Genomic DNA, 13323 nt, shown 5'->3' with positions numbered 1-13323 from the left:
AGAGAAACAGAAGGTTGCAAGTATATATATATATAAAGAAAAATAGAAATGAGGAAGAAAGGAAGAGACAACAAACTGGTGGCAGAATCAAGGGAAAAAAATAATGAAAGGTCTGAGGAGGAGTAGGCATTTTTTTGGAAATTTCTAGGAGACAGGATAAGGAAATGGTACATAAAAGAGAAGGAAAAGAAAAAAAATGGAGCAAGTTTAACTAAAAATGATAAGAACAAGAGTTTAAAAATTATGTATACAAACATAGATGGGGTTTTTATCAAGTAAATTAAAATTAAGAGATTACATAAAGAAAAAAGAACCGGATATTGTATGCCTGGTGGAAACAAAATTAAATGAGACAATAAAAATAGACATGGATAATAGGTATGATATATGGAGGAGAGACAGAGTAGGTAAAGGAGGAGGAGGAGTCATGATGATGTTAAGGAAGGAGATGGTGGTAAACCAAGTGGAATATTGGGAAGGAAAAGCAGAAGTACAGTATATTAAGATGCATATTGATAAAAAATAGTTAACAATCATTGTAACATATGTGCCACTAAAAACAAATTCATGGACCAATCAAGAATATAAAGACATGATAGGAGAAAAGTGATATTAATAGGAGATTTCAACTGTAAGGAGGTGGACTGAGAAAATTGTGAAAGTGGTATGGAGGAAGAAGCCTGGAGAGATAGATTCCTGAATCTAATGATAGATAATATGATGTACCAAAGAGTAAAGGAAAACACAAGATTCAGAAGAAACGACAAGCCGGCGAGATTGGACCTGGTTTTTACAATGGGTATACAAATGAACAATGATTTAAGATTTAAGTGCCCATTAGGAAAGAGTGACCATGTAATATTAGAAATGGATATAGAAGAGGGAAAGGAAGATAGAGACGAATCATACAAAGGATACCGATTGAACTACAGAAAGGCTGATATTGAGAACCTCAAGAACTATTTTAAAAATGTTAACTGGGAGGAGATAGAAAACTCATAGAGGGTACAAGAGAAATATAACTTATTTTTGGAAATATACAAAACAGGAGTCGGAATATGTCCCGAAATATAGACTTAAAGAAGAAGGAAAGAAAGATTGGTTTAATGCAAGGTGTGCTAGGGCAAAGGAGAAAAGAGATGGAGCATGAAAAAGGTGGAGGAGAAATAGAAATCCAAAAAATAAGGAAAACTTCAAAGCAGCGAGAAATGAATATGCTAAGGTGAGGAAGGAAGAGCAAAGGAACTATGAAAAAGACATTGTTGAAAAATGTAAGGAGCAACTGAAATTGTTCTACAGATTCATAAATGGAAAAATAAGGCAAGAAGAAACAATAGTAAGGTTAAAAGGAGAGAACGGGATGGTGGAAGACCCAAAAAGTCTGGCAGAAGTGTTAAATAGTAAATTTCAGAAAGTCTTTACTATGGAATCCAAATTTGAAAGACCACTGGGTAATATAGAAACCGTCTATATGAAAGAGATTAAAGTAACCAAGCTTGAAATAAAAGAGTTGATGACGGAATTAGATGAAGAGAAGGCAATGGGACCGGATGAAGTCTCAGGCAGAATATTAAAAGAATGTAGGAAAGAACTAGCAAATCCTATATACAACATCATAAAATGCTCAATAGAAAATTGAACAGTACCAGTAGAATGGAAAAGAGCTGAGGTGGTTCCCATATATAAGAGCGGAAGGAAGGAAGAACCTTTAAATTACAGACCGGTATCACTAACTAGTGTAATATGCAACATGTGTGAAAGGGTAATAAAGAAACAATGGATCGAGTTTCTTGAAGACAACAAATTATTATCAAATAGCCAATTAGGTTTTAGGAAAGGTAGGTCATGTGTAACAAATTTACTGAGTTTTTACTCTAGAATAGTTGATAGAGTACAAGAGAGAGAGGGATGGATTGACTGTATTTATTTGGATTTAAAAAAGGCATTTGATAAAGTGCCACATGAAAGATTACTGTGGAAGTTAGAGGAGAAGGGTGGTTTTAAAGGAAGCACATTGAGATGGATGGAAAACTATTTGAGGGGGAGAGAAATAAGCATGGTAGTTAAAGATATGAAGTCCAAGTGGAGAGCAGTAGAAAGCGGAGTGCCACAGGAGTCAGTATTGGTGCCAATACTTTTTCTCATATATATAAACGACATGACAGAAGGAGTGAACAGCTACATAAATCTGTTTGCAAACGATGCGAAACTGTGCAGAGTTATAAAGCAAAAAGAGGATTGTGAAATAGTGCAGGAAGACCTAAATAAGATCTGGGAATGGAGTAAAAAGTGGGAGATGGAATTCAATGTGGACAAAAGCCATGTCATGGAAATGGGAAAGAGTGAAAGATGACCCGTGGGAATCTATAAGATGGGAGATGGAGTGGAACTAGAGAAAGTATAAAAGGAAAAGGACGTGGGAGTGACGATGGAAGAAAACAATCAACTGGTAAGCCATATTGATAGAATTTTCAGAGAAATATATAATTTGCTAAGGAATATTGGAGTAGCATTTCACTACATGGACAAAGAAATGATGAAGAAATTAATAAGACCTAGATTGGAATATGCAGGAGTTGTGTGGACTCCTCATAAAAAGAAACACATAAGGAAGTTGGAGAGACTACAAGAATGGTTCCAGAATTTGAAGGGATGACATATGAGGAGAGACTAAAGGCTATGGATCTACCAACCCTGGAAAAGAGAAGGGAGAGAGGGAATCTGATACAAGTTTATAAATTGATTAACGGAATGGATCAAGTGGATAATGAGAAACTGATCCTGAGAGAAGAATATGACATTCGAAGCACAAGATCGCATAGTAAAAAACTGAGGAACGGAAGATGCTTGAGAGATGTTAAAAAATATAGTTTCCCGCAAAGATGTGTTGAGATGTGGAACAATTTGAGTGAGGAAGTGGTGTCAGCAAAGAGTGTGCATAGCTTTAAAGAAAAATTGGATAAGTGTAGATATGGAGACAGTACCACACGAGTGTAAAGCCCAGGCCCTGTAAAACTACAAATAGGTAAATACAACTAGTAAATACACACACACACACACACACTATGCACGGAAAGTCCTGATGTCACCTGAAAAAACACATTGTTTGTGGTTTGCTGAGAGAATGGTAGATAAACAAAAACATACATTGAACCAAATAGTATTTAGTTGCATTCCCTTTCATCTTTACAATATCTTGAAGGCATTTGGGGATACTGGATGTAAGGTTTTGCATGTAAGTTTATGGAAAACTGGCCCTCAGTTGCATGATTGGAGTCTCAAATTTTGGCAGTGATGACATGTCTATACCACTCAGCTGTCTTCATGTATGCTCATAAATTTTCTATAGGATTGATATATGGGCTATTGCTAGGCCAATCACCAATAAAGGGAATCTCACGGTCAATCAGCCACTGCATAATAGATCTAGCAACATGTGCAGAAGCAGAATCCCGCATAAACACTTTTGCTTGTGTTTTTTCGGAGGATTCCAACAAGACATCAATCAAAAGCTCAAAATAGTTCTGTTGGTTCACTGTAACATTATCAGAAAGAATAACTAAATTACCAACACCATAGTATGTAAAGCATCTCCATACCATACGTGATGCTGGTAGCTTCACAAATTTGGAGGTGTACTTAGGATCCAAAGGATCACTGCCTGGCTTGTGGTAGATTTGTGATGATGGTGTCCCAGTAATAGTAAAAACTACCTCATCACTCCAGAGCACTGTCTTCCATTGCTCCTCACTCCAGACTAGGTATTTCTTGTAAAATTTTACTCTCTTCTCCTTTTGCAGTGCAGTTAACAAATGTTTCTTGTGGGCACAAAAAAATTTTTTGCCCAAGTCATTGTGCAGAATGTCCTACAACTTCCTCACAGACACATGTTCCAGTAACTGTGTTTTTTTTTCTTTGATTTCTCGTGCTGTCAACCTTAGTTCTTTAGCAACCTGCCTGGAGATAAGTGCACAAGGTTTTTAAAGTGGTCTTATGAGACCTATCAAACTTGGAATGTGGAGCCAGTGCACAAGCTTTCCCCTCTTCCTTGAAATGCTTTACCAAGCATTGTGTTGTTCTCAGCTTCACACCTGTTTGAGTAAAAATAAATGGGAGATTGTGACCAGCCTTGTATAAAGTGAACACCTCCTTTTGTTTGTCCTTACTTGTAGTCAATTTGGGCATGTCGAGAGGATGGGAGGAAGCAAAATAATAGTGCAATTAGCCTACACTTGGCACATCAGACATGCAATCCACCTACTCTCTTAAGTAGCTGAACAGCTACTGAGATGAATCAGACATTGGCGACTGTATCTAGGGGGAATGTAGAAGATTGCCAGTTAGTAGTTCAAAAGCGTCTGAATATATTGCGTTCCTGGGAAGGTACTTGATAGCCTCCTACACTTACTGCAAAAAGAAATGATATTTCCACACATACTGTATATATACATACATAGATACTTGCACACATACATATTGAATTGCATTGATTTATTTTTCAGGTTGCTGCACAGGCTACACTGCAAACCGGATGGTCGATTTTGCTTCCCACTGCAGAGGAAAGAGCAAAGGCCCTTTCCTCTCTTCTTCCCAGTACAGGTATGCACACACACACACACACACACACACACACACACACACACACACACACACACACACACACACACACACACACACACACACACACACACACACACACACACACACACACACACACACACACACACACACACAGAAGAAATAAACAGAATGGGACCATATCAAGAAGGAAAAACGAGACCAATTAAGATACTACTAAGATCACAAGCAGCAACAGAAGAAATATTATATAGAACAACAAAACTTAGAGAAACACAAGGCTGCAAGGATATCTATATAAAGAAAAATAGAAATGAGGAAGAAAGGACGAGATACAATGAACTGGCAGTAGCAGTAAGGGAAAAGAATAATGAAAGGTCAGAAGAGGAGAAGAAGGCATTTTTCTGGAGAATTCTAGGAGACAGGATAAGGAAATGGTATATAAACGAGAAGGAAGAGAAAAAAGTGGAACAAGTTTAACTAAAAATGATAAAGGCAAAAGACTAAAAATGATGTATACGAACATAGATGGGGTTTTATCAAGTAAATTAGAATTAAGAGATTACATAAGGAAAGAAAATCCAGATATTGTATGCCTGGCTGAAACAAAACTAAATAAGGCAATCAAAATAGACTTGGACAATAGGTATAATGTATGGAGAAGAGACAGAGTGGGTAAAGGAAGAGGAGGAGTCATGATTATGTTAAGGAAGGAGATAGTGATAAATGAAATGGAATGTGGGGAAGGAAAAGCAGAAGTATTGTATATTAAGATGCATATTAATAAAAAAGAGATAACAATCATTGTAACATATGTGCCACCAAAATCAAATTCATGGACCAATCAAGAATATAAAGACATGATAGATGACACAATAAGGAATCTAACGAGAATCGTTAAAGAAAGGAGAAAAGTGATATTAGTAGATTTCAACTATAAAGAAGTGGACTGGGAAAATTATGAAAGTGGTATGGGGAAAGAAGCCTGGGGAGAAAGATTCTTGAACCTAATGATAGACAATATGATGGACCAGAGAGTAAAGGAATGCACAAGATTCAGAGGAAGCGATGAGCCGGCGAGATTGGACCTAGTTTTTACAAGGGGTATACAAATGATTGATGATATAAGATATAAGTGCCCATTGGGAAAGAGTGACCATGTAATATTAGAAATAGATATAGAAGAGGGAAAGGAAGATAGAGACAATTCATACAAAGGAGACTGATTAAATTACAGAAAGGCTGATATTGAGAATCTCAAGAACTATTTTAAAAACGTAGACTGGGAGGAGATGGAAAACTCAGAGACAATGCAAGACAAATATAACTTATTTTTGGAAATATACAAAACAGGAGTCAGGGAATATGTCCCAAAATATAGACCTAAAGAAGAAGGAAAGAAAGATTGGTTTAATGCAAGGTGTGCTAAGGCAAAGGAGAAAAGAGATGGAGCATGGAAAAGGTGGAGGAGAAATAGGAATCCAGCAAATAAGGAAAACTTCAAAGAAGCAAGAAATGAATATGTTAAGGTGAGGAAGGAAGAGGAAGAAAACTTCGAAAAAGACATTCTCGAAAAATGTAAGGAGCAACCAAAATTGTTCTATAGATTCATAAATGGAAAAATTAGGCAAAAAGAAACAATAGAAAGGTTAAAAGGAGAAAACGGGATGGTGGAAGACCCAAAAAGTATGTCAGAACTATTAAAAAAAAATTCCAGGAGGTCTTTACTAAGGAATCCAAATTCGAGAGGCCACAGAGTAATAGAGAGAATCTATATGAAAAAAGATTTAAAGTAACCAAGCTTGAAATAAAAGAGTTAATGAAGGAACTGGATGAAGAGAAGGCAATGGGACCGGATGAAGTCTTAGGCAGAACACTGAAAGAATGTAGGGAAGAACTAGCAAGTCCTATATACAACATCATAAAAGGCTCAATAAAAAATGGAACAGTGCCAGTAGAATGGAAAAGAGCTGAGGTGGTTCCCATATATAAGAGCGGAAGGAAGGAAGAACCTTTAAATTACAGACCGGTATCACTAACTAGTGTAATATGCAAGATGTGTGAAAAAATAATAAAGAAACAATGGATCGAGTTCCTTGAAGACAACAAATTAATATCAAATAGCCAATTTGGTTTTAGAAAAGGACGGTCTTGTGTAACTAATTTATTGAGTTTCTATTCTAGAATAGTTGATAGAGTACAAGAGAGAGGATGGGTTGACTGCATTTATTTGGATTTAAAAAAGGCATTTGACAAAGTGCCACATGCAAGATTACTGTGGAAGTTAGAGGAGAAGGGTGGCTTAAAAGGAAGCACATTGAGATGGATAGAAAATTATTTGAGGGGGAGAGAAATAAGGACGGTAGTTAAAGATATGAAGTCAAAGTGGAGAGCAGTAGAAAGCGGAGTGCCACAGGGGTCAGTATTGGCACCAATACTTTTCCTCATTTATATTAACGACATGCCAGAAGGAGTGAACAGCTACATAAATTTGTTTGGATGATACGAAACTGTGCAGAGTTATAAAGCAAAAGGAGGATTGTGAAATACTGCAAGAAGACCTAAATAAGATCTGGGAATGGAGTAAGAAGTGGGAAATGGAATTCAATGTGAACAAAAGCCATGTCATGGAAATGGGAAAGAGTGAAAGACGACCTGTGGGAATCTATAAGATGGGAGATGGAGTAGAACTGGAGAAAGTCAAAAAGGAAAAGGACTTAGGAGTGACGATGGAAGAAAACAATCAACCAGTAAGCCATATTGATAGAATTTTTAGAGAAACATATAATTTGCTAAGGAATATTGGAGTAGCATTTCACTACATGGACAAAGAAATGATGAACAAATTGATAAGTACTATAATAAGACCCAAATTGGAATATGCAGGAGTAGTGTGGACCCCTCATAAAAAGAAACATATAAGGAAATTGTAGAGGCTACAAAAAATAGCTACAAGAATGGTTCCAGAATTTGAAGGGATGACATATGAGGAGAGACTAAAGGCTATGGATGTATTAACCCTGGAACAAAGAAGGGAGAGAGGAGACCTGATACAAGTTTATAAATTGATCAACGGAATGGACCAAGTGGATAATGAGAAACTGATCCTGAGAGAAGAATATGACATCCGAAGCACAAGATCGCATAGTAAAAAGCTGAGAAAAGGAAGATGTCTGAGAGATATTAAAAAATATAGTTTCCCGCAGAGATGTATTGAGACATGGAACAGTTTAGATGAAGTAGTGTCTGCAATGAGTGTGCACACTTTTAAAGTAAGATTGGATAAGTGTAGATATGGAGACGGGGCCACACGAGCATAAAGCCCAGGCCCTGTAAAACTACAACTAGGTAAATACACACACACACACACACACACACACACACACACACACACACACACACACACACACACACACACACACACACACACACCAAGATTGGAATATGCTGGAGTGGTTTGGTCCCCTTATAAAAAGAAGCATATAAGGAAGTTGGAGAGATTGCAGAGAATGGCAACAAAAATGGTTCCGGAATTTGCAGAAATGACCTATGAGGAGAGATTAAAAGAAATTAATTTGCTTACCTTGGAACAAAGAAGAGAAAGAGGAGATTTAATACAGGTTTATAAACTGTTGAACGGACTGGATGAAGTGGATAATGAGCAAATGATGTTGAGAGAGGAAAACTTAAATAGAACTACGAGATCGCATAGTAAAAGATAGCCAAGGAATATACTTGAAGCATGTGAAGAAATATAGTTTCCCACAAAGATGTGTGGAAGTGTGGAATGGTTTGAGTGAGGAGGTGGTGTCAGCGAGGAGTGTGCATAGTTTTAAAGGAAAGTTGGATGTGTAGATATGGAGACGGGCCACACAGTATGATACTCAGGCCCTGTAAAATTACAACTAGGTGAATACAACTAGGTGAATATACACACACACACACACACACACACACACACACACACACACACACACACACACACACACACACACACAAACACACATAAACACACACAAGAAATACACACAGTGTAGTGTAGTGGTTAGCTTGCTCGGCTCACAACTGAGAAGGTCTGGGTTTGAGTTCCGGGAATTGACAAGGCAAATGGGCAAGCCTCTTAATTTGTGCGGATGTTAAAAAGCCTGTATGATATATGGTGGTTGTGTGAGGAGGAGGAAACTGTGAAGCTTGTCATACTTGTTGTCTTTGTGTATTATGCTGCTATTTTTAGTTACTATATGAAGAGGAAAGTGGGCGCTTTCTCTTGGAGAAAAAGAGAGAGAGAGAGAGTGACATTTGCTAATATTTTAGACACAAGCGGACGATGTAGCTTATCTTCGAGAGGAAAGAAAGGAAGGAAAAGAGAAGAGAGAGAGAGAGAAAAAAGAGAGAGAGAGAGAGAGAGAGAGAGAGAGAGAGATTAGAAAATTTGTTGTTTTGTATTTGTGTGTGTGTGTGTGTGTGTGTGTGTGTGAATGTTACAATGTAACTTATCTTCGAGAGATGTAACTTAGGGAAAAAAGAAGAGAGAGAGAGAGAGAGAGAGAGAGAGAGAGAGAGAGAGAGAGAGAGAGAGAGAGAGAGAGATGGGAACAATCTATGCCATTGGGTAATTTTAGACACAAGGGACATGTATTTTATCTTTAGTGATTGGTGGATACAAGGATGGTGTGAGGAGCACTAGGTTCAAGGACAGCATCTGTGAGTTAGTATCCAACACATTATAGGGACAACTGAACTGAAGAAAGCTCAGAAAGAAATATGATGACGTGGCGTCACCATATGCTACTGGCTTCATGACGCCTACATAGGCGTCATTGAAGGGTTAATGTAGAGTTCATAGCAGCAAGTAGGTACAGGATGTAACTTGAGGGGTTGTGGCTTTGCTTTCCTGGTGTGTGTGGTGCGGTCACAGTCCTACCCGAAGATCAGTCAGTATAGGGTCTGAGCTCTTTCCGCAGGGGAAAGGCTGGCTGGGTGACTAGTAGATGACTGTGGTGAATAACACACACACACACACACACACACACACACACACACACACACACACACACACACACACACACACACACACACACACACACACACACTCCGCGCTCCGTGGAGAGCGGACGTGCCTCCTGCTCAGAGTGGCATCTAACTGACACTCCACACGCTAAGCAATGTGCTTGAGTGAGAATCGTTATTGCTATTGAGGGGCGACCAGAGCGAGTGAACGAGTGTACAGAGTGAACGTAGCCTGATGGCGTGTACATGTGAGTGATCGGAGGTGTGAGAACCTCCACACTCCAAACGACAGAGCGGGAACCACACAAAGGCCAGCCATAGCAGCCGCCTATGCATCCCACCACACACACGTAGCTACCTGGCCTGGTCCTCAGTGACCACACACCCACATGCACCCAGGAAGAGTAAAAAAAAATGGATAGACCGGTAAGAAATAAATTACCAAATTCAAAATATGTCGATGAGGCCCAGGGAGCAAAGCCGAAAGTGGCCAGTCAAAGCATGAGTCCATCTTCAACAGGGGCAACAATGCAAGGTAGATTGGTAATGTTGGAGAAGAGATTTGAGGAGTTGGTGAAGGAATTAAAAGTTCAGAGGAGTGAGGAGGAGCAGGTTAGAGAATTCCGCAAGGCTTTGAAGGAAAGTTAAGAGACTGGAGGAAAATGAAAAACGATTGGTGGATGAGAATGCACACTTGAGAGTGGAGGTTGAAAAATACAAGAGACGGTTGGAGGAGAAAATGGAGAGAGTAGTAAAGGAGAAAGATGACTTTAAGGAAATGATTAGTGAGCAGAATGAAAGGGAATGGGAACTGAAGAAAACACAATGGACTGAGTTGAGGGAAGCAGAGATGGTTGGATTACAAGAAATAATTAAAGATCAGTTGAAGGAAGACAAAAAAGAAAGGTCCAAGGAACTGGTTAATGTAATGAAGAATAAGGAAACATTGATAAGGGAAATAGCAAAAAAGAAGAAGAGTGTGTTAATATTTGGGATGAAAGAACAAAATATAACATATAAGCCTAAGAGAATTAAGGAAGAATTAAAACGGTAAGAGATCTGTTCAAAAATCTAAATGATGATGAAAAAAAAGACCTACAAGAAGAAGTGGAAGAGATCCATAGACTGGGTCTGTATAAGGAGGGAGTGAGCAGACCGATTAAAGTAGTACTGAAGTCACAACAATCTGGAGGATATCCTATATAGAACATCAAAGTTAAGAGAGATAGAAGGTTGTAAAGAGGTGTTTGTGAGAAAGAATAGAAATGAAGAGAGGAGAAGATATAAGGAATTGGTGGAAGAGGCGAGAAGGAAAAATGATGAGCGGTCTGAGGAGGAAAGAGAAAAGTTTTTTTGGAGAGTTATAGGAGAGAGAGTCAGAAAGTGGTATGTGGAAAGAAGGAATACGGAGAAACCCCTAGAGGGAGCAGTGGGTGGACCGTAATGTATACTAATATAGATGGGATACTGTCAAGTAGATTGGAATTGCAAGACTATATGATGGTGGAGAAGCCTGATATAGTGTGTTTGACTGAGACAAAATTGCATGAAAAAACAAAGATAAATTTGGATAATAAATATAATATATGGAGAAAGGATAGAGAGAGTAAAGGTGGAGGAGGAGTTATGATTATGACGAAGAAATAAATAAATGTGGATAAGGTTTGGTATGGGAAGAACAACGCAGAAGTGATAAGCATAAGGATAAAAAGTGATGGAAAAGAATTAATAATCATGGTGACCTATGTACCTCCTAAAACAAATTCTTGGACATTAAGGGAATACGACAATATGATCAAGGATACTTTACAGAGTTTGGAAAGTGTATTATCTGGAAAAGAAAGGTGATACTAGTAGGAGATTTTAATTGTAAGGAGGTGGATTGGGAAAATCTAGTAAGTGGTGTTGGAGAGGAAGCATGGGAGAGAGATTTCTTAATCTAATGATGGAAAATTTTTACATTACAAGGGCACTGGCCAAGGGAAAACAAAGTGTTGAAAAAAAAAAATCCCGCTGGTTGCCAGGCCCTGTTAAGAGGAAAGTAGAAAGAAAAAACAAAAAATCTAAAAGGAGGGTCCAGTTAACGTAAGAGGTGTCTTGACACTCCTCTTTTGAAAGAGTTTAAGTCATAGGCAGGTGGAAATACAGACACAGGTAGAGAGTTCCAGAGTTTACCAGTGTAGGGAATGAAGGAGTGAAGATACTGGTTAACTCTTGCATTAGGAAGATGGACAGAATAGGGATGAGAAGAAGTAGAGTCTTGTGCAGCGAGGCCGCAGGAGGGGAAGGCATGCAGTTAGCAAGTTCAGAAGAGCAGACAGCATGAAAACAGCGGTAGAAGACAGATAAAGATGCAACATTGCGGCGGTGACTTAAAGAATCAAGACAGTCAGTTAGAGGAGAAGAGTTGATAAGACGAAAAGCTTTAGATTCCACCTTGTTTAGTAAAGCTGTGTGTGGATCCCCAGACATGAGAGCCATACTCCATACACGGGCGGATAAGGCCCTTGTACAGAGCAAGCAGCTGGGAGGAGAGAAAAATGGACGAAGACGCCATAGGACACCTAACTTCTTGGAAGCTGATTTAGCAAGAGTAGAGATGTGAAATTTCCAGTTTAGATTTTTAGTGAAGGATAGACCGAGTGTGTTTAATGTAGAGGAGAGGGAAGTTGAGTGTTATTGAAGAAGAGAGGATAGTTGTCTGGAAGGTTATGTCGAGTAGATAGTTGTAGAAATTGAGTTTTGAGGCATTGAACAAAACCAGGTTTTCTCTGCCCCAATCAGAAACAAGTGAAAGATCAGAAGTTAGGCGTCCTATAGCATCTCGCCTTGAGTCATTTAATTGTTGTTGGGTTGGGCGTCTGTTGAACGCTGTTGAATAATGCAGGGTGGTATCATCAGCATAGGAGTGGATAGGGCATTGAGTCAGATTTAGGAGATCATTGATGAATAATAGAAAGAGAGTGGGTGATAGGACAGAACCCTGTGGAACACCACTGTTGATAGTTTTAGGGAAGAACAGTGACCGTCTACTACAGCAGCAATAGAACGATCGGAAAGGAAACTGGAGATGAAGGTACAGAGAAGGATAGAATCCGTAGGAGGGTAGTTTAGAAATTAAAGATTTGTGCCAGACTCTATCGAAGGCTTTCGATATGTCAAGGCCGACAACAAAGGTTTCACCGAAGTCCCTAAAGAGGATGACCAAGATTCAGTTAGGAAAGTAAGAAGATCACCAGTAGATCTGCCTTTACGGAAACCATACTGGCAATCAGAGAGAAGGTTGTGAGCTGATAGATGCCTCATTATCTTCCTATTAAGGATAGACTCAAAGGCTTTAGAAAGGCAGGAAATCAAAGCTATAGGGCGGTAGTTAGAAGGATTGGAGTGGTCACCTTTTTAGGGACAGGTTGAATGTGAGCAAACTTCCAGCAAGAAGGATAAATAGAAGTAGAGACACAGATGAAAGAGTTTGACCAGGCAGTGAGCGAGTTCGGAAGCACAGTTTTGAGAACAACAGGAGGGACTCCATCCGGACCGTAAGCCTTCCGAGAATCAAGGCCAGAGAGGGCCAGGAAAACGTCTTTATAAAGAATTTTAATTTTAGGGATGAAGTAGTCAGAGGGTGGAGGAGTAGGAGGAATATGCCCAGAATCATCCAAAGTTGAGTTGGTAGCAAAGGTTTGAGCGAAGAGTTCAGCTTTAGAAAAAGAAGAGACAGCTGTAGAGCCATCT

At 38.9% G+C, this 13323-nt stretch overlaps 1 protein-coding gene across 4 annotated transcripts in view; it reads left to right on the top strand.

Moving 5' to 3' along the window:
• The window catches only part of LOC123516504 (E3 ubiquitin-protein ligase HERC2-like), a 456561-nt gene that overhangs the window by 144613 nt on the left and 298625 nt on the right, over positions 1–13323 (top strand). For all 4 annotated transcript variants that reach the window (XM_045275907.1, XM_045275905.1, XM_045275904.1 and 1 more), the window contains one exon: positions 4503–4599. In XM_045275907.1, coding sequence (XP_045131842.1) covers positions 4503–4599 — 97 coding nt within the window. The remainder of the gene's footprint in view (positions 1–4502; positions 4600–13323) is intronic.

Source organism: Portunus trituberculatus, chromosome 41 (genome assembly GCF_017591435.1).
Source record: "Portunus trituberculatus isolate SZX2019 chromosome 41, ASM1759143v1, whole genome shotgun sequence".
Lineage (NCBI taxonomy): Eukaryota > Metazoa > Arthropoda > Malacostraca > Decapoda > Portunidae > Portunus > Portunus trituberculatus.
The sequence above is the reverse complement of the archived record's forward strand: the minus strand, read 5'-3'. Positions and strand labels throughout refer to the sequence as shown.